At 37.0% G+C, this 21,999-nt stretch overlaps 1 protein-coding gene across 2 annotated transcripts in view; it reads left to right on the top strand.

The window, feature by feature from the left end:
• Positions 1–21,999, top strand: part of GPC5 (glypican 5) — a 768,836-nt gene that overhangs the window by 254,387 nt on the left and 492,450 nt on the right. For both annotated transcript variants that reach the window (XM_087758947.1, XM_087758946.1), the window contains exon 6: positions 18,576–18,696. In XM_087758947.1, coding sequence (XP_087615073.1) covers positions 18,576–18,696 — 121 coding nt within the window. The remainder of the gene's footprint in view (positions 1–18,575; positions 18,697–21,999) is intronic.

The following is a 21,999-nucleotide window of genomic DNA, read 5'->3' as shown; positions in this document are numbered from 1 at the left end:
TTATTTGAAATGGGTCTGAAGTGACATTTATCAAAATTCTAAAGTAATAAGGTCATCTCCTTTAACAATCTGATTTTTTAATATCAAAACAATTGCTTCTGAGCCATATATTACTGCTGATATATATACTGGCCTCCAAGCCAACAAATATATGGAACTACTTATTTAATTGTATAAGCTTGAGACTTGGAGGGGTGGAAAGGATATTTGCCAGGAACACAAACTAAATATGGTTATATTTGTGCTCTGATGACCTGAATACCTTATATTAAGGACTCAAAATTCTACTTTTCTTTTCCATTCATTTTTACTCTTTAGATACAAATCCATAATTATGAAATGTATCATCCGGGTTTTCAAAAATCTCCATGAACTTAACTTTGTCTTGCTTCTTTGATACAGCCTGATCACTCAGAGATACTCTGTTTTCTTCCTCAGTTTCTAGTCCAACCCTCTGTACATCAGAAGTTTGCATGGCTCTTCATTTTGCTCCATCTATTTATTGCTTGCCTTTATATGGCACAACCTCTTTAAACCATTTGCCAAGTTCCGTTTCATCCTTGGCTATCAAAAACCTATTTCAGGGATAAGAGTGTGGAACAGCTGAATTCCAGCTCAAGCACCAACCTCTTTAGGCTTCACAGTTTGAAATATTTGGCTGTTTTATATGCAATATGCAATCTGTTAAGTGTTATCAGAGCACGTGTAACTGATTAGGATGCATTTAAAAAAAAAAAAAAAAAGAGGATTTGGTGCTGTTAAAAAGGTAGTTTCCTGCTTCCTTTAATTCAGCAGTTAGAAGCATGCCACCAGGGTAGGGAGTATGGGTCATTTCTAATGCCTGTGGGTTCAGGGCCACCGCTCGTCTCAAAATCCATAGGGATATACGCCATTTCAGGCATCAGAAAAGGCAGCTCTCATTCTGTCCCACTGATATTTCTTCAGTTTGTATGGAGTAATTTGAGATTCATGAGCTGAAGAAAAAACATAGCAGGAATGACCATGGGCCTCTAGCCTAATGATTAGGATGGCTTGCTAGGAACTAGATGTCAAAGTCACAGTTTCTGCTGTCATGAATATTTCATCATTTTATATGTACCTTTGTATAAAGATATAGGAACTTTCATCTTTCTCCATTTCCTCCCCAACTATTAACAACAAACCACAGTCCTTTTTCTCTCTGGCCAAATTAGTCTATAAATGAATGACCTACTGATGCGACTCACTGACTAATACTCTGTCAACAGAGAGGAGAGTTTCCTGTGTCCAGCTCTTTCTTGTGTTACAGCATGGAATAAATCTGAGGCATGTCAGTCACCTGAATCATTATGTTTAATCATCTCGGTTGACAATGAAGTAGAGTCAATTCCACAGAATTAATAGAATTTATATAAAACAGCCCAGTGAAGAGAAATATTTTTTAGGCAGCTTGACATTTGTGTGTATTGATAAAGATAAAATGATGTTTAGCTGAAGAAACTTATTAATACCTGTTTACCAAAACTGACAGTGCTGGCCATTGTGAATCCCTTTCTTAAACTGCTCTTTCTCCAGAGATTTTGCATAAGAAATCAGGCTGTGGTTTTCCTGACATCAGCCAATGACCTAAAACTTATGACTAAAATGTCACTGCAACACTCTTGTAGTGTTGAAGACCTAGTTTCCAGTTGCTTGTTCAATGTTAAATCAGGAATATGTAGAGACACAAGTGCAAGCCTACTTTGCTAAGTTCCATGATACTGAAGCATGTTTTTTTCTCTCAGTGAAGGTCCTCATTATTACAATGTTTTTAAAATCCAGCCATTGTTCATAAACATTCTGATAATTTCATTAGGGTCTATGATACAGGACAGAAATACTTAGGTTTGGCTCAGTATGTAGATCATAACAGAAGTGTACATGTCCGTACATATATATGTATATTCATACACATAAAAATATATAACTATACACAGGAATTATGTATATTTTTGCAACACAAGATTAATTTAATATTTTCAGACATGTAATACTTGCTGCAGGGTGCTGTTTCCCTGAAGAACAGTTTTGGCAAGACTTTGACCCCATTTTCTTGTCTTCTTTTGACAGCTTTTCCCATAGGGAAGATAGCCTGTTTGACTTACATTATCCTTGAACCCCTTGTTACTTACTTGACATTAATTTCTGTAACCAAGGCAATATCACAAGTGAAGTTAAAAATCAAATCTCTGAGAATAGCCTTGTCTAGATTGATTCTCCCTTCAGACTGCATACTAAGCAGTCACACAGAGCTTCCAAATTTGCACTAGACAATAGACTTCCTCTCCTTCCTATCTGAAAGGAAGAAAGTGGAACCCTTCTTTTCTTAGGAAGAGCTTTAGCTACCAGCAGTCCATTATAATCTGTATAAATTTCTCATAAGTTTTGTCCTTCAATTTGTCAGGATCTACTGAATATTTCAGTAAATTAAATACTTTGAGCTTCTTTAGAAACAAAAAGGAAGATAAAAGCTTGTCATTAGCTGCACTGTTTTCTAGAATGCACTGAACTGCATGTTCCAGAAAAAATACAAAGTTCTTTGACAACCTACTGATGCTCAGGTATACAGTTCCCATTACTGCAATAGCTAGACACATCATACTATCTGCCATGATACAGATAAGTAAGAATTATGATGACTTTACAAATGGAAAACTGAAAACCAGAGGGAATAATAGGCTTGCTGCAGGAAGCTTATAACTTCAGCAATGAGTACCCCAAGGCTAATGCAATCTCATCTCAATTTAGTTATTTAAAAATTCAGTATTTTTTCTAGACTAGATGTCTAGGAGTCATGTCCAATGGAGATGGCAAGTCATCATTTCATCCTGCAGTACGTGCTGTATTTCCCTCAAGAGGCCCTTCTCTCTCTTTTCTTTCTCTTCCCCTATTCTGTAGGGGAAGCTTAGGCAATAGTTGCCTTATTTTTAATTATCTAAAGATAGGTAAGTGGAATACAATTGATAATCATTTTGTCATCTTCCTTCTTCTTATGGGGGCATTCTCAAGGGAAAACTACGTTGTATTTGTCTAAAGTCTCTATTTTATTAAGATTTGGATGAATGGGAAGAAGAAGGTGAAACTGAGTCACTGCCATATTTTCATTGTAATTTTGTTACAACAGAGCAAAACAAAGAACAATTACAGAGATTCATGTGACAATAAAACCAAACCAATTATTTTTATTAGGACTTGGAAATATGATCTTCTCTATCCTTCTGTGAAAAATACTTTTACTACTGTTGTCCCATGAACCTTTATCCACTGAACAGAAAATAAATGCATTTACATCCACTCATTTATATCTGAAAGAAAACAATAATTCAATGTGATAAGTGAAATTTGTAAAAAGAAGACACAAAAATGGGTGGCTGGGAAGAAAGGAAAACCCAAAAGTTTATTAAAGCTCTTAAGCCTCCAATACAATAGCTAACTTTAAAGAATTTAATATTAGCTATGAAGGCCTTCTTAGCTCATATATTTATTGGTTGTACCCACAAAGGATAAAGAATGAGTTCATCTTTTTAAAGAAACATTAAAAGATCATAGAATGGTTTGGGTTGGAAGGGACCTTAAAGATCATCTAGTTCCAACCCCCTGCCACGGTCAGGGACACCTTCCACTAGACCAGGTTGCTCAAAGCCAAATCCAACCTGGCCTTGATGGTGCTACATCATACATGCATGCAAGAACCATTGGGCTGAAATGTTGCAGAAAACACTGAAATGTTCTCAAATGTGCTTTTATCCCTTCTTATGTTCCCTGTACCATGATGTGCTTTGTATATAGTGTTTACATGATTTTTATTCTGTCTGATATTAAGAATGTGCATCTGAAATATGGTTTTGTGGTACTGATATGATTTTGTCTAACAAAATGTGAAATGAAGAATACATGTCTTAATAGGCCAGTTCAAATACCTTCCTAGTGGCTTCACAGACAATCCTTCAGCATTCTCTAGACACTTCAGTTGATTACTCTGCTACAAGTGGCTTCTGAAATTGGAGCTCTTCATGCATATGCCACTGTCTATGAATATGACTTTATTTAAAGCCCATATTCTTTGTGACTTGTCCTGAAATACTTTAAAAATTACCCATCATGCCTCCCATGGAGGGTGACAAGTGTCAAAGGTTAATGCAACCATAATATATCTTTGGTATAAGGCTAGTTAAGGACCAGTACAGAATGGAACCTGTACTCAACTGTAGTTGATAAAATGTGGCACTCTAGAAAGTGCTTAATTTCCCATAAAGATTAAGTAACACTAGCACGTAACTGGCATTATACAGTAATGCTTGTTTCTATTATTTAATAGAATAATATTTAATAGAATACAGCATGCTGTAGAGCTTCTGATCCATAACTCTGTATTTGTTCTTCACATGAGCTATTCACTGCACTTGGAGAAGAGGCAATGCAGGTATTGCAAATCAGGTAATACACATGCATCCAGCAAAGGTGCTGTAAAAAAATAAAGCTGTGAAATAAGAAAAAAGTTATGGATTAGTTGTTGAACAAACTTCCACTTGGTGAGAAAACTCTTTTTCAGTAAAATGCCTGATATCTTTTGTATAAAAATGAAAACAATCCAAATTGTATAGTAATACAGCTGGGGACTGATTTTCCTCCCACACAGATGTGCATGAAGTAAGCATGCTTGCGTAAGTGTAAAATTGGTTTGAATGAAAAGAGAATTACACCCTGTATCTCCTCAAGATAATGTTATATTCTGTAGGATTTTACAGTATTGAAAACAAAAGAAAAGAAAGTAAACACCACCCCACACAATTAATATTAAGCACATAGGAGTCATAAAACATTTAAGATGAAAAGCATTGCATGTTTGATACGTGTCATTGATTCCTAGTTTGCAGCATCGTCATTCATGCACATTTAGATAAATTGCGATGATATAATGAATCCAAAGCCACAGAAACAGATTGATCACTTACATTGATTTATTGCTAATCCACCAATCTTTTGCTAACTCTGAGTGTACTCTGGCGACAGAGAGGGCCAGTAAAAAGCAGCTTCATCACCACAGGGAATTTCACTGTTTGGAATAAACAGTAACAGATCTATCGAGTGGCTCATGTCAGTGAATTTGCTGAAATAGCATTTCATTCTTGGCATTGCACAGCAGCTTAGGTTGATTCCTTCATTTGACCTTTATTTGCTGAATGACCTTCTTTTCTTTTATCAATAATAATATTCAGGTTTATTATCTCCTTGATAGTCCTTCACCATAACTTAACCGTCATTTTGTGCTAATTTCCCATAAATTACCCCAGAAAAAACAAACAACTCAATAACAAAGAATGGATTGTGAGAGTGCACCCTTGACATGATTTGTAGTAGCATAGTCCCCATGTGGCTGTGAGGTAAATACTGACCCTGCCAGCATTGTGTCAGGTATAAGCCCCCAAATTATCAGGTACATTCCAAGTATCTAGAGGATACTTTGGTTTGCGCACTGAAGGATTACGTTGGAAAAAATATGAAATGTCAGACTCCTGTTTCCAAGATTTGGTGTCCTACGTAATGCCATAGTTACATGACCCTTTCACCATGTCCAACCAGAGATATTTTAGTGTCCTATAGGGGGAGCAGGTTTCTCAATTTTAGACTAATGAGGCTTGACAGCTTTGTGTTTCCAAGTTGTTTGAACTGTTTTTCCAAGATAATTCCTTTTGTTTTGCCAGCTATCTGCTATAAACATTTATGTGCTTTTTTACAATAATTAATATCTCTCATTTCATTGTTCCATTAAATGAAGGTACAGTAGAATTGTTAAGGTTTTAAGAATATTTCAAGAATACTAGAAGAAGATGTTGCTGTCCTTATTTATCTAGATTTAGTGCACTTACATATGTCTGCTATTTAGTTATTTTCTACTGTAATAAGAATTTATTTTCTCAATTTTTTAAAATTGAGTTACTCAAGGCACCTAGTTTAAATGAAATATCTGTCTCAAAGCTCACCTTCAGTCCTTTTCGGCAGAGCTTGCAATTACTAGAACACATTTATTTGTTAAGGTGCATTACAGATTGATAGTAGCTCCCTCTCAGATGCTTTTTCTTTTGCCTCTGTGGAGAATTTGGACATTGTTGGAGTGAGGAATTCCCCCCGCTAGTGTGTGATGCTCAACAAAGTTTAAGTTTCTGTTTGACAGTGCAAAGCTATTGTCTGAGGTGTTCTGTCTTGCTCTTTGTGGCATTCATTTTGCATCACACATAAGAATAGTGTCTCTGTCTGGAATTTAGCAACATACTGCTGAGATATGTACACATAGATAACTATTACAGTGGTTACCATTAATTGACAAGAAGACTAATTTCCATGGTATCTCTCAAGTAAGTATTCTTCAGAAGTTCTTGAACTTTTGAAACAGTGTAAAGATTAAATTTTGAAGCAAAACCAAACAAAATTCTCTGACATTGATAACATGATACAGAAATTTTATTTACAGTAGGAAATAACAGCTGTTACAGGGAAAGGTATTTATGCTTTCCTAACATTTGGGCAGAATTGTTCTAGAATTCTTTGAGTTGATGTGGACTACTTCATTCAGATGATGTCCAAGAAAAGCAAGAAGGAAAATCAGCAGGAAAAGATAGTATTTTAAAAACATTTTCATAACCTTAGCTTGAAATAGATTACCTTAATGAGTTAACACAGTTCCAGACAAATTTGGTGTATTTCAAAACTGTCACAACTATGCTACTGATCAATTTTAAGTATGATCAGAATTTATTTACTGTGCTGGAAGAAAGCTTCAAAACATTAATTTTCAGTGTGTAGATTATTGCATTTCTTCTGAAGAAGAATATTTAGCTTTAGTAGTTTTCACTTCAGTAGAAGTTGCATTCTTTGCAAAAAGGATGATGTTACTTAACAGACACACATCCTGTACCGAATTTCAGATGCTTAGTAAAACAATCCTTCTAAATACAGGTTCCATACATAGCAACTGAAGAGAAGTTGGTGCTTTGTCGTGGTTTAACCCCAGCTCGCAACTAAGCACCACGCAGCCACTCGCTCACTCCCCACCAGTGGGATAGGGGAGAGAATCAGAAGGGTAAAAGGGAGAAAACTCGTGGGTTGAGATAAGAACAGTTTAATAATTGAAGTAAAATAAAATAGAACAGTTAAATAAGCAAAGCAAAAACCGTGCACGTAAACAAAGCAAAGCAAGGAATTCATTCACTACTTCCCATCGGCAGGCAGGTGTTCAGCCATCTCCAGGAAAGCAGGGCTTCATCACGTGTAACGGTTACTTGGGAAGACAAGCGCCATCACACCCAATGTCGTCCGTCCGTCCGTTCTTTCTTCTTCCCCCAACTTATATACTGAGCATGACGTCACATGGTATGGAATAGCCCTTTGGCCAGTCTGGGTCAGCTGTCCTGGCTGTGTCCTCTCCCAGCTTCTTGTGGACCCGGCAGAGCAGGGGAAGCTGAAAGGTCTTTGACCAGTGTGAGCGTCACTTAGCACCTATTTAGCAACAGCTTAGCACTACTTAGCAAGAACCAAAGCATCAGTGTATCATCGACATTGTTCTCATCCTAAACCCAAAACACAGCCCCATACCGGCTACCAAGACGAAAATTAACTCTATCCCAGCTGAAACCAGGACATGCTTTTGGAAGTCTCCAGAGGGAGACCTGTCTGCCTAATGAAGCCTTCAGGACATCTAGTTATTCCATTAGCACCTTGTATTGCTTATTAAGAACTTATTTTTGGAAGACACAGCTAACATCAAATCTATGATGAACTGGCTTCCAACCACTATATATATAAAATCCTCTCAGAAATTTTGGTGTTTAAATTAAGATCATGAAGGGTTGTTGGGGGTTTTTTGAGCTTTAAAAGAGTGATTGTAGGATCAGAATGTAATGGAAATTATTTAGATGATAGATTTTGTGCTGTACAAAATAACAAAGGTCTAGGTCACACTTGGAAACTCATTAAAAGACATATTCTGAAAGGCTCTGTAATAGTTAATTTATTACATACTTCAGTGTGTTTTGTGTTGTTCCTGTGAACCTAGTTCAAAATAAGCAAGTTTTTAATGAAATATCTATTTAAAAAGGAGTATTCCAAAGACATGTCACTTAGTTTTCAAGTGCAGAAAAGCCCAAAGGCTGACCTGCTATTTTTTCCTTTAACAAGGCAGGTCTGCTCAATGATGAAAAATTAAATACATATCTTTTATTAGACATGTTTTAGCCTAAATGATTACAGGAACATATTTTGGTTTGAAGCACAAATAACACAACTTTTACTCAGTTGTTTTCCACACTTAATATTTTCTGTAAATTTAACAAGTGTATATGCAATCAGGTTGGGTGTTTTTTTTTTTTTTTTTTCAAATATATACCAAATTACAGATCTAAAAATAAATTCTAATTGAAAAATTCAAAGACATTTTCTTTTAAAAGAAATGTTGATCAATTAAAATATATTGAAAATGTCTAGGAGAAATGGAATCTATCCTAGAATTACTACAAATACTATCTCTGAAAACTAGGTGTAAAATATTTTTGATGAGTTTTCTGAGGCTAACTTTGCAATATCTACTCTTAAAAAAATTATGTAAGACTAGACAAAAACAGCCAACACACCTGTCCAAGCTCCAAGCATTTTTTATGGTTGCAGTGATTCTTTGATTTGTTCAGCTTTGTTAATTAAAATTTGCACCCCTGAACACTCTTAATCATTTGTTGCTGCACATGTTTACTTTTTACTAGTATTCAGGTAGTTGTTAATTTCTCAATTAACAGTTACCCAGAATTTTGAAATGTCCAACAGTGATGAAGATGACAGCAATAGCAGGTGTAAATCAGCAACTATCAACAATCATAAAGCAAGCAAGCTGAGAAGGAGTTATTAAAAATCATATCCCAAGTTTGAAATAAAACAAAATGTAGTGGGCACACTGTGCTATCTTACCCTTCTTAAACACAGTGAGACTATACAAGTACAGGTGCTTGCCTGTAACTAGTAAGTGCCAGCAGCCTAAGCTGCAAAGTAATTTAGAATTCAGTTAATGTGAGAAGCTGAACAAAGCAAGTCCCTTAGCAATGCCAGTACATGAATGCCCACTTTTCCAAACTAGAACATGACAACAAAAAAAACAAGTTTGTGAAGGAGGAGCATATTGAAAAAATTGCATCTTGGTTACTGTATCAATGCCAGTTAAAGGAGACAAATACAGAAGAGCAAATACAGTAAATAAATAGATTAATTAAAAAATTAAGTTATTTGGTCAATTGTATATTATATTCTCTCTGTTTGGAGCTTCCCAAAGAGCCAACAGGAAGTAAACACCTAGTTTCAAACTATTTCCCTGGGATTTCAGTGCTTACTTCAAACAGTCAGCTGATGAAAATCAGCATTGATTCATTTACAATTAGCTTCAAATGTAGAAAACTAAACCAATGAAGAACCATCTCTATTGTTACCAGATAAGGAGTTAGTGGTTGTTGTCTGCTTGCTCTCATGGAGATTACTGTGATGCTACCAGTTAAGACTTCACTTTGAGATGAAATATTGCAAATGAAGGTGCAATTCCTATTGCCACAAAATGATGAAAAGACTAAGTTTTGTCAGGCGGTGTCTCTGCAGCAGCTATGAACCGCCTGAACCTCCTACAGCAGTGTGACTACATGATAAACGAGTATTTCAGAGGTAAGGCAATGCACCCTAGTGATTAAGCCCTTCACAACAGCAGCAGTTGTCTCAATACCATGATCCTGCAACTTGGCAACTTAAAGAAGAGATTTCTGAGTAGCTCTTGATAAAGTCAATGGGTCCAAGCACTGAAAAGGCCAAGGTGGCAGTGGTAGAAGGTGATGATAGCAGCTGGCAGAGAGACATCAGGATGGGGCAAACAGCTGAACTTGCTAAAGTTTTCTTAGGAGAGACTTGGCTGCCGAGATGCTTAGGGTTTTCTGGAGAATAGCATTCACTGTGATAATACAGCTTTTGTTACTTTAATCTCCCACCTGGAACATGGTCCAAGTGCCTAAAAGAAGCTCAACATTACTTCTTCTAAGCAGTGGAAGAAGCAGCAAGTATGAATCCTACTCAGTATCCTCAGTTCTTTTTCTGGATTTGCTTGCTTGATGTCCTTTTGCCTATGCCTAGTGAATCTGAAAACATTAAAGGCAAAGTTAGTCCCTCTGTCTTTCACTTCTTTTTTTCAGCATCATCATGAAGAGTGCGGTTCTAACCTGCTTGTCTGTGCAGTGTTTCAAGCTTACATAAATAAAAAAAGGAATTTTATTATTACAAACCATAATTGATGTTAATTTTTTTCCCCGTACCTGAAGGAGGTGACTATCTTGACCCGTGACTACATTTTTGTCTGCAGAAATTCCCAGTACATGCAGAAACATAGTTTTCCAGAAATGTACATAGAGACTTCCCAAGTTTCCTGACAGTCTGATCTGTAATGAAAAGAAACTGCAAGTCTGTAGTGGTCCTGAGTTCATTCATTTTTGTTTAAAGGGATCATTTTCACTAAAAAGAAAATAAGAAACCATGGTGTTTGGTGGTGTGCAGTTCCCCTGCAAACCTGTCATTGATAATGATTGCTTAGTGGTAAAGTTTTCTAAAAACGGTAGCATATTCTCTTCCTCCTGTTGAAGTTGGGCTCCTCTGTAACCAGGAATATGAAAGGCATGGAAATAGAACAATTAGACAAAGAAGATCGTGCGTGCTAGACCCTCGTTCAGACTCTACACAGCTATGAAATCATAGCGAGAGACACATAGATTTCAGAGACAACAGTTCCCAGATTTTGGAACTGCCTGAAGAATATTACTCATTTTTGGGGGGATGATGTTCTGCAGGTTTGCCCTGCGGATTTGAATCCTGTCAAACCTACAGGCAATTAGCATAATAAGACAGTCCTGGGGGGAAAAAACTTTATGTTTAAAAATTTTGCATAAAAAATGCACCTTGCCTTTAAGCCTGAGTCAAAATTAGTTTCTTTAGATGTTTGACTGTTGTGAATATTCTTCATGGTTATTTAAGGATCTTGGCCCTCGTTACCATGACTAGATAATACCTATTATTTTGATCTAACAATATCGGGGGGTTTTTGTCAACATTTGGAAGTTGTTTAGCAGTTTAAAATCTTCCTGTATTCAAAAGATGCAGCTTTTCCACAGTTGAGAGGATCCTACTGGTGCAAATTCTAAGAAGTGTCAAACTATGCCTGAGACCTCATCTGTGCTTTTCTGTGACTATGCCATCTTTTTCTTGGCACTAAAAACATTTATGTCACTATGTCACAAGTTCTTATTATGTTGGAGAGGGAAACCCACAAGATTTCTCTTTAACCATTGGTTAGGTTTTCTTTGGTTTTTTTTAACATCTGTTAAAATGCTGCTCTTCATAAATCATAGCACTGAGGTACTTTATGTCACATTATTAGAAACAAGTGTATCTTAACTGTATCTCCCTCCTAATTTCCCTTTACTGATGTATCAGCTTTCCATCTCTAGTGAATTACTGCACTTTCTCTATGTCCCTCAGACTCACTGTAAGTCTATGAGGTGTGTGACCTCCTTTTACTTATGTTCTTAAGTGGCAGGGCTGCTGTGACCCAGAAGCCACGCTGTTGTGCCTCTACAACCACATTAGAAAGCCCTGCTTCTTTCTTCAGTGTTTAACTTCAGGTTGTAACTGTGCAAAACAGACCTATCCAACCAACCAAAAAAAGTCACAGATTGGAAAAGAGAGTCCAGAATTCCAGAATGAGTATCTGGGAATGGATGTTGAGGATATCTCCAGGGCCTGTGTTGCACAGTGGGCTATCCACACTGCAGGTTTGGATCATGCCCATCCTTACCACCTGGCAAAACTGTTGACTCTTCAAGCTTAGGCTAGGCTCTTGAAACACTTAGCAAGCTCCGAAGTGCCTGTTCCTAGTAGATCCAATTGTCCAGCTCTACATGGTTCCCCAGGCAACATGTAAGCATTTTAACTATTAGTTACAATGAGATTCAGCTGAAATGATTGTACTATTTAAAAATATTAGTCTGGGTGAAGCTCTGAACTTTAATGTATTTCTGTTTCTGCTTGAGTTCTGGTTCTAATGCACATCTAGTTCTAATGCACATCTGTTCCACTTTTACAAATTGCAGGAATTTCTATTTGAAATTTGAAATAGGTTTTTTCAACTCAGAATATTCCCTGTTTATTTCCATAATTCATATGTTTTTTCTTTTTGTAGTTAGATAATCAGTTTCTTAAGAGAGTCCTTTATTAGCTGTATGAAAGGCTGCCCTAAATAAGGTTGACTTTACTTGAAACTAATCTGTTACTAACCAAGAATTTGTGGGCTCTTCATACTGAAGTAATAGCAGAGATAAGTAGCAGCAAATTTAAAAAGCAACAGGTCTGAAGAAAACACTACTAGCACTGGGAGTTTAACTCTGGAGTTTGGATCTAGATCAAAACTTTATGGCTCAGGCCCATTTTTAGCATTGACTTCTTACTCTATTTTATCTATTCTATGCTGATGTTACTCCACAAAGCTAGTGTGAAGGAATGGAAAATCACGATCAGTTTTTGACAGTAAATACGATGTATCCGTATTTGTTGTCATCACAATATAATACAGATTGTGTTGGAGGGATATAGACATACAGATCTGCCTTAAGCACCATGTCCAAAATGGCTGATTCTTATGAGAATTAATATATTCATTACTTCTAATAGCTTTTCCAGCTCCATGTACCAAGAAATCAGTGATAGTCAATAGAGCATGATCTTCTCTTTTAACAGAGATATTGATACAATCAAATGTAAACCCCATCAGCTGTATTCATAGATACAATAGAGAGTAATAGGAAATTTATATGAATATTCATACATTGAGCTCAGAAAATGGGCACCTTCTTATTCATCACTTTAAAACATGTTTATAGAATACAAATATATTGGTGCTTGGTTTTTTTTCCTAATGTTGATGAAAATGAATAGTACTTGGGGACCAAGTCTGCCTATTAAAGTGATGTGATACATTACCATGCCTGCACAGAAATGAGCACAGATGGCGGGTCTATTACTTCTCTAGCAAGAAATTCGTCATCTTTTTTTCCCCAGGATTCAAATCTGAGCAACACTTGCTCAAGCCAGGCTACCTCTGTGGGGAACCTTTAAAATGTTTTTTCCATTACTTGTACATTAGAAGTAAAAGAAACAGGAAGTAATTAATGCTGTATTAAAACTTTGTAATGAATGAAGTCTCTCAAACCAAAAGTCTGAAATTTTTATATTTTTCCCCCAATTAAAGGGAAACATGTTTTGCAAGTAAATGAAAGTCTACAGGGATGAATTTTTGTGTACCATGCTCAGATTCCCGGTAGCCCATTTAATTCTGACAGATCATTTAGTCCATATTTGAATGCTTGAAGATGTTAGAGTTACAGACATTTGTTAATTAAACACAATGATATGTGGAAAATAAAACAACAACGTATAAGTAAGGTTACAATTTTTGTATGGAAAAGATATTTCAAGCAGCAAAAGAGCAGATTAAACAAAAAGAAGTTGACTTCTGTAACCTTACTTTTATGATAAGAATCAATAAAGCAATACTTCATAAGGCTTTGTCAATGCCTTATTATACACCTGAAGAAAGAAAAAAGGTTTTCATCTTGCCTTGTGACTTGTCAGAGACCGTAATTACAAAAGAGTCAAAGTTAAATGACAGTTTTTAATGTCAATTGAGCAAAACCAGATCACCTTGCAGTGAAAGCAAATTTAATATGGGTTAGGATTTCCAATAACAGGAAAAAATGCAAACATATGCATTCATTTACTTCAGTATGTTGAGTGTATTCACATTTGGGGGTTCTATACTGAGACCACCATTATTTAGCAATGCAACATCACATGAAAAGTGTTGTTCAACATTTATGCTGTGAAGTGAAGACAGTATTGTCAAATTTGTCAAATTTGGTGTGGTGAGTTGACCCTGACTGGATGTCAGCTACTCACCAAGCCGGTCTATCACTCCCCCTCCTCAGCTGGACAAAGGAGAGAAAAATATAACAAAAGGCTCATGGGTCAAGATAAGGACAGGGAGATCGTTCAGCAAGTAGTGTCACGGGCAAAACAGACCTGACTTGGGGAATTAATTTAATTTATTACCAATCAAATCAGAGTAGGATAATAAGAAATAAACCAAATCTTAAAGCACCTTCTCCCCACCCCTTCCTTCTTCCCAGGCTCAACTTCACTCCTGGCTTCTCTACCTCCTCCCGCCAAGTGGCACAGAGCAACGGGGAATGGGGATTGTGGTCAGTTCATCACATGTTGTCTCTGCTGCTCCTTCCTCCTCACTCTCTTCCTGTGCTCTAGTGTAGGGTCCCACTCTTGGGACACAGTCCTCCACAAACTTCTTCAACGTGGGTCCTTCCCACATGCTGCAGTTCTTCATGAATTGCTCCAGTGTGGGTCTTTTCCATGTGTCCTTTCCACGTGTCCTTTCCACGTGTCCTTTCCGCGGGGTGCAGTCCTTCAGGAACAGACTGCTCCAGCCTGGGACCTCCACAGGGTCACAGCATCCTTTGAGTGCATCCACCTGCTCCGGCATGGGGTCCTCCATGGGCTGCAGATGGATATCTGCTCCACAGTTAACCTCCATGGGCTGCAGGGGGACAGCCTGCCTCACCATGGTCTTCACCACAGGCTGCAGGGAAATCTCTGCTCTGGTGCCTGGAGCACCTCCTCCCCCTCCTTCTTCACTGACCTGGGTTCCTGCAGGGTTGTTCCTCTCACATATTCTTACCCCTCTCTCCTGGCTGCTCTTGCACAGCAGGGTTTTTTTTTTCCCCTTCTTAAATATGTTATCACGGAGGCACTGCCAACGTCTCTGATTGGCTCAGCTTTGGCCAGCAGCAGGTCCATCTTGGAGCTGGCTGGCATTGGCTCTATTGGACATAGGGGAAGCTTCTAGCAGCTTCTCACAGAAGCCACCCCAATAGCCACCCCGCTACTAAAACCTTGCTATGCAAACCCAAAATATTTGGGGAAAACCATTCTTCCAAATGGGATTGCATTCTTTTTGTTCCATCCAAATGAATCTTTTGTCATTTACCTCTTTATTTTCCATATGTGATGCTTTATAAGGCGTGTTGTTGTCTTTAACGGCGGTGGCCAGTTTAAGTTCCAGCTACACCTTCGCCTTTCTGATCTTCTCCCTGCATATCCTCACAACATCCTTGTAATCCCCCTGAGTCACCTGCCCCTTCTTCCAAAGGCGGTAAGCTCTCCTTTTTTTCCTGAGTTCTAGCCAAAGCTCTCTGTTCAGCCAAGGCCGGTCTTCTCCCCCGCCTGCTCCACTTGCGGCACATGGGGACGGCGTGTTCCTGCGCCTTTGAGATTTCCTCCTTGAATAATGTCCAGCCTTGAATAACGTCCAGCTAGAATCAATCATTGCCTAGAAAGAAATTTTGATATTAGATAATAGAGCTCCTCTACCTGGGGAGCAGATATGTATTTTGCCTTTGAGAGAATATGAAAAGAATGACTGTAACAAAATGACTAGGAGTGGGAGAGAGAGAACCAAATTAATTACTAACACTTTTTACTGGTAAGTAAATCCAATTATTCCTTATGAACCACCGCTGAAAAGGAATTTAGAGGATGACGGCTCTAAAGAGGCTGGGGAACACGATTGAAGCTCCTAATATCTGGTCCACTCACAAGACTCTTACTTTCCCAGAAACTTTCCTTCACATGAAAGAAAGGAGTTAGTCATATGGTAAATACTAGCTGTGCAAGGGTGTTGATTTCATTGTGGAAATAGCTGAAAAACAAATGATGGCCAGCCTTGAATGAGTCATTGCCAGATAATTCCCAGAGGAGCTAACTTAATAAAATTGTAGCCTAGGTAAGTCTCAACTTCTGTATGGTTTATTTCTTCCTGCATGGCTAGAGAAATGAATATTGTCAATTGAATTTAAAAAAGTGAAAGGGTATTCTTTTTCACATAGTTATGCAGTTCACAGACAAATATGTAATAGTTGGGTTTGCAGCATTTGAAAAAAAGGTGTTAATTAAGAATTCTGAGTGACAGAACATCGGTTTTGCATGCTGTGAAACAGAAAATGGGAGCACTGTATAGAAAGGGTAGCTGTAACCTTTAAGATTCTTTTTTATAGTGCTATAGTTTGAAGAGAAATGGCTGTGTTGCATTAAACCAGTGTGTTGAGTTAAACCAGTTGTCCATCTGGTGAGTGCAGTATTGTTCAGCTGGAAAGGAGAAGGAAGGAAGGAATTCCATATTGAATTATCTATTTTGATTTAGAAAAATGACTGTGAAAGAAGGATTTTTGAGGAAAACTTTGGAGAAGGTTTTTTAGGTTTGTTCGGTTGTTGTGGGGTTTTTTTTGTTGGTTTTTTTTTTTGTTTGGTTTTTTGTTTGGTTTTTTATCTTTAGAAGCTACCAGAAGATTTGTTGACCTTAGTCAAATTGCTGTGTTAAATGTTCCCCCAAGTCTAGCAGGCAGGCTGCAGGTCCTGTACACACCCCGACAAAAAGATTTACCCCATCACTACCAGCTGGCAAATTGCCCCATCACTACAAGACAGCACAAAAATCTGTCTGCTCTAAACCAAAATACCACTTTGTGAAGAATATGAACCATTCATATATTCAATGTATTCAATAGTGCTATGAACATTTTTTTAAACTCATTTCAACTACCATATTCCAGTGAACTACATTAAATACATTGTCTTGCTGTCCTGATTGTGCATCATTAACATCTGTTCCAATTAATAGTATGGCTAGTGAATCAGTACAGGGTTCCATAATGGCTTTTAGTAATAAGCTTATTAATTTTAGTATTTACCTTTAGCTGATACAATGTGTCCTGAATATTGGATACAGCTGACTATTTTCTCAAATGAAGAATGAATAAAGCTGGAATCTTTAACTTGTGGCTAATCCTAGGTGATCATTGCTGTGATATCTTGATACATAATTGAATTTAAATTTTATATTATATCTGCTTCCAGTGAACTTGATTGCATGCAGAAGAGAGTACATTTTCCCTAAATAGCACATGCAGAGCTGTATGTAGGTCTAGAATTTTAGTATTTACTGTGTGAAATCAGATGCTTTAAAGGACTTAAGCGATGAAAGACTGCTGGCTCTTAATACCTTAAAAGTCAGGGAAAATTTTGCTGAGCCTCAGAATTAGTTCGCTTTTGAAGCATTTTGCAGAACTTGTAGTACAAAAAGTATCTTCTTGTAACACCTAAAGGAGCTACTAATTTTTGTCACACATATAGAAGGCAAACTGTGCTCACTGGGACCTATGGAAAACAGACTCATTTTGTATGACAGGGTTAATTTATATCTATGAGCATGGCTAATTGTATCTTGGTCAGTGTACACTTCCTTAAGAATGTAGCAACCTTGCGTTAATGAACAGTGTTTATTGTTTAGCATACATGGAAGGTTTTCTGCAGAGCTAAGAGGACCTGCAATGATTTTCATAAAACAGATTCTACAAAATTCGAATATGCTGTGTTGTCTATGCTCATATGCAGATCTAATAGGCAGGAATTAGGCTTTTCTTTACTCCATTCCTGATAGGGTTCTTTCCTTCTTTTTTCTTACAGTGTAACAGCTGGAAAATATTTTTGAGGCAGAGATATATAGAGCTATCCTCTTGTAGAGTATGCAGACAAAACCTAACATATGGAAGCTATTTGCATAATGTACAGTGTCTGTGATGAGAAGGTAGATATTCAGTTTTTCTTGCGTAACTTGAGTATTACATATAACATGGGAAGTTGAATGAAAAATTGCATCTTAATAAGCCACAGAATTCTGCTAGGTGGTTAATTTTAGTATCTGTATTTTGAGTTTTGATATATTAGAAACAACGTTCTATTTACTACAGCAGTTCTTTATTGAATGAGCATACATCTGGCTTCTGTTGCTTCTTTTTTACATACCTATCTATTAAGTAAATTTTGGCCTACTCTGTACTTATATCAATTATGTAATGCTAAATAATTTGTGCACAATTTGGCTGCTGTCCTGCAATAAATATTCCATCTGCATGTGCATTCACAAAAACACTGGGAAACTTCAGGTGTAGTTCTGAACATACACTGTGTGTAGAATCTGGAATTTTTTTAAAAAACCTGAAATGTCATGCATTTAGGCAATCACCGTCTAGTTTCTACTTAGCAAAACCAAAATAGAAGACTGTCTTTGAACACACAAAAAACCCATGCATAGGGCTGAATGTGTCTTGCTTAAAAATGTAGATAACTCTTTTCCTGTTAAAGTTTGTAGTAAAATTAAAGCTATAATAAATAATACAACTTTGTGGAATGTAGTAACTATATTATGCTGTATTTATTTTCTGTGAAAAATATGTGCACAAAATTAATGCATCTCATTGAAGTGGAATGTTGGTGCTGTGAGACTTAATATGAACTAGAAGATGACTCTCTGAGGGTAGAATAACTTACTAAACCATTTTTGTGTGTGTGTTTGTGTGTTAAACTAGCTATACTCATCGTGTGGTTGGCAGTGGAATCAAAGCTCAGTCTGCAAATCCAGAAGTAAAAGTGAAGGGAACAGATCCTGTAATAAGTCAAATTATTGACAAGCTGAAACATGTTATTCAGGTAAGCTGCTTTTACCTATAGATATAGTACTAAAGATCACTCTAGTAGTGAGAGTATTAATTTACTGTACATTAAAGGTTAATTGTTAATCCAAGTTACTGCTCAGTGCACGTCAACACCAAAACACTACTTGCTCTCTGTTTCACTTTAATTATTAAAAAATATTTAGTTAAAAGGTTTACATATGGTAGATGAGTGTAGCAAGTAAGACTCTGGCAGCTGTGCCATTTGTACCTGTGAGTACCGCAGGTCAGCATTGCAGTAAGTGTACAGAAGCACAAACAGTATAATTTAGAGATAATAACTGGGTTAAAAACCAATTAAACATAATCTCCCTCTTTACTAAATCTAGGTTCTTTCTTAACTAGTCTTGCTGTGAGGTTTTTTGTTTAGATGCCAGATAGAAAAAATAGGAAGTTTGAAAAAGAATAGCATGCTTGGTAAAAGAGTTGTTGTTCATTAGCTGATGTACATATCTGTGAGTTACTAAATTTAAGGCTTACAAGGCAGTCAATTCCAATATGGTTCTACACAATCATAGTATTGCAATACATTTAAAGGATTACAGTTTTCTTTTTTTTTTTACATGCTGTATCTATGTGCAGAGATAGCCAGAACTACAGGACAAAAACCTGATTCTATTGAAACCAACAGTTATTTTGCTGACAACTCTGTATTTCTGTTTAAAAATACAAGTTTCCACCCTGATCTGAAGACTCAGTGATAAGAAATGTTCTACTGGCATTTCTTGTCAGTGACCCATCTAACCTAGTATCCTCTCATCTGCACTGATAAAAGGAGAGGCCACTTAGGGAGGGCATGCAAGCTTGACATCTTTATGGCCTCCACTCCCCTTCTCTACCTCATTCCCCAAACATGAGCATTAGAGATACTAGATGGCTCTTCCTTGCCTATTTCATTTAGTTTCATCTAAGGGCTTGCTTTAATTTTGTTTTTCCGTCTTGGCAGCTTTCAAATACAGTTTCCCAAATGGTTTCTGGAATTGAAAAAGCAAGCCATTCTAACATTACTGATAGCTTCATGACAAATTCTCTTGGTTCTTATTTCTCTATTTGTGAAAATAACTCTTCTCTGACAACAAAGGAAAGAGTGGTGAAATAATAAAAAAAAAAAAAAAAAACACAACAGGAAAATTTCTTTTCCATCAGTAAGGTTGTTTTCTGGGAGAAGTGGCATCCAGATTGAAGCTCAAAGGCAACAATTATTCCTTCTTCCTCAAAAGAAATATCTTTCGTAGCCCTCCAACTTCAGCATTCTTTTGTCTCTCTTTCTTTATTAAAATGGTGACTACAATGGTGAGAAAATGAATACAATTTTCCCTCCAAAGAGATGCTATGACTTAATTAAGAACTACAAATTACTGTGCAAAGCATTGCAGAGCTTACTGGGTAAGTCTCAAGGTCTTTCATCTATCAGGAATGCCCTCCTTCTTTGATATTAAATCTGCACTGTATAGCTTATTGTGTTGTTTTCCTCTAGAGATTAGGAGTTGTGTTGTTTCCTCCTCGAGTGAGGATCTAAGAGTGGAATAGAACAATTCCATTATAAGGTATTTCATTTTGAGAGCTTATTTGTCCTTGTCCCAAAAGACTAGAGTGGGTCTTGGGGAGAAGGACATACAATTTACATATTGCAACTCTTACTAACCTCGAAATACGTTATCTTTCTATGGGATAGTTTCCTTTCTTGCAGCTCCGAGTATGGAAATAGGGTCAGGGGAAAAACAGAGCATCAAATTCCTTAGAGACCTGACATATAACTGCTTTTCCTCAGATAAAAGGGCTGAAGAAACTGCAGAAAAAGCTTTCTTCTCTACCATTTACTGCTTGGGAAAGGAGGATGGGGAGTGTAAATTAGAGATTCAAATACAAAAGATCACCTTTTTGTCCTATGTGATATGAAAATTACTAAGCTTATGATGGACAGATTAAATACAGGGAGCTTAATGGATTGTGGTGCTGCCTCAGAGATAGACAGTCATACTTAAGTCCAGCACTCTATCCAAGCAGTATTACTGCACTTCAAAAGCTTAAATAGCTAATTTAGTAAAAAAACCCCCCATACTTGTCCTGTTTTTCAGAACTAATCATTCCTGAAATCTGTAAAAGTTTATATACTTTAATTTAGATTTAAGGTGACACAGATTGGCAGGGTGATATATAACTTGCTATTTATGTAGGCAACTATATATATTCTTATATAAATTCCATGTTGCTGTAACCTTGCTTGCTAAACAAGTACATTTTTGTTATTTAGTTGTGTTTTGTATATAGACATTTGCTTTCTGTATTAGGAGAAAGGAAATGAGTGGTAATTCAGGTTTATATGACTTTTCACATCAGCTTTTAAACATTTCAAGACGCAGGATATTGAAGTAGCATTTCTCTCTGTCTCATGATGTCATGATAGGATATGGTCCTTCCTTCTCAACCACAGTCAGAGCTCTGTGTATCAGTGGTAAGTATAGCCTGATTTTCTTTTGCTTGTACAGCCTGTCATGGTACCAACGCCTTCAGGACTGAAGAGTCTCTACCACTTTGTAAATATCAATACACAGCAAAGAATCAGAAGCTTTGCTTCTGGTACTTCTCACAATGAAAATGGTGAAATGCACTGAAATGTAATTTAATCAGTGATAGCCTGTGGCATTTGTTTGCAGCAGGGGTGGAATTCAGTTCTTTAATCAGACACCTGCATTTAGGCATTTAAGCTTCCCTTACGTGTAGATCGAGTCATGGACCTTAGAGAGCTGTTAATTTGGCCATATGTAAATGTATGCTTCAGGATATGAAGAACAATAGTTCTTTAGACTTGCACAATACCAAAGGAGTTTGGGTACACTGCCCACATGTTAGCATCTACATTGTAGACACCTGCAGTTAGGTGTCTGGTCTGAAGGATTTCACCCTTGTGTGAAATTCTGAGCCCTTTCCAAGAGGTTGTCAGTTTGAACACACAAACTGGAAATGTATCATTTTGTAAGGAGAAATATTTATCATATACACTGGCTCTTATAATGCTACCTTCTGCTTTTTCAAAGGCTATGTTGGACCACATGATCATCAAACCATAAACAAACTTAAAGTCCACTTGAAAATGGAGCCTTTTGCTTTTGCTGGTATCTGAGCTGGGCTTAGGATAATTTTTTTGTTTTGTTGGCTTTTAATTTCTCTGAAATGGCTATTTTTATTTCAGAGATCTTAGGTACAGTTCAGACAGCCAGGAACTTGTGAAGATACACACAAACATTTGGTGACCTCTTAAAAAAAATCTCATTTTATG

Source organism: Nipponia nippon, unplaced genomic scaffold (genome assembly GCF_047370975.1).
Source record: "Nipponia nippon isolate SJK-2023a ecotype South Korea unplaced genomic scaffold, ASM4737097v1 scaffold_2, whole genome shotgun sequence".
NCBI lineage: Eukaryota > Metazoa > Chordata > Aves > Pelecaniformes > Threskiornithidae > Nipponia > Nipponia nippon.
Note: the sequence above shows the minus strand (reverse complement) of the source record. Positions and strands in the feature narration are given on the sequence as shown.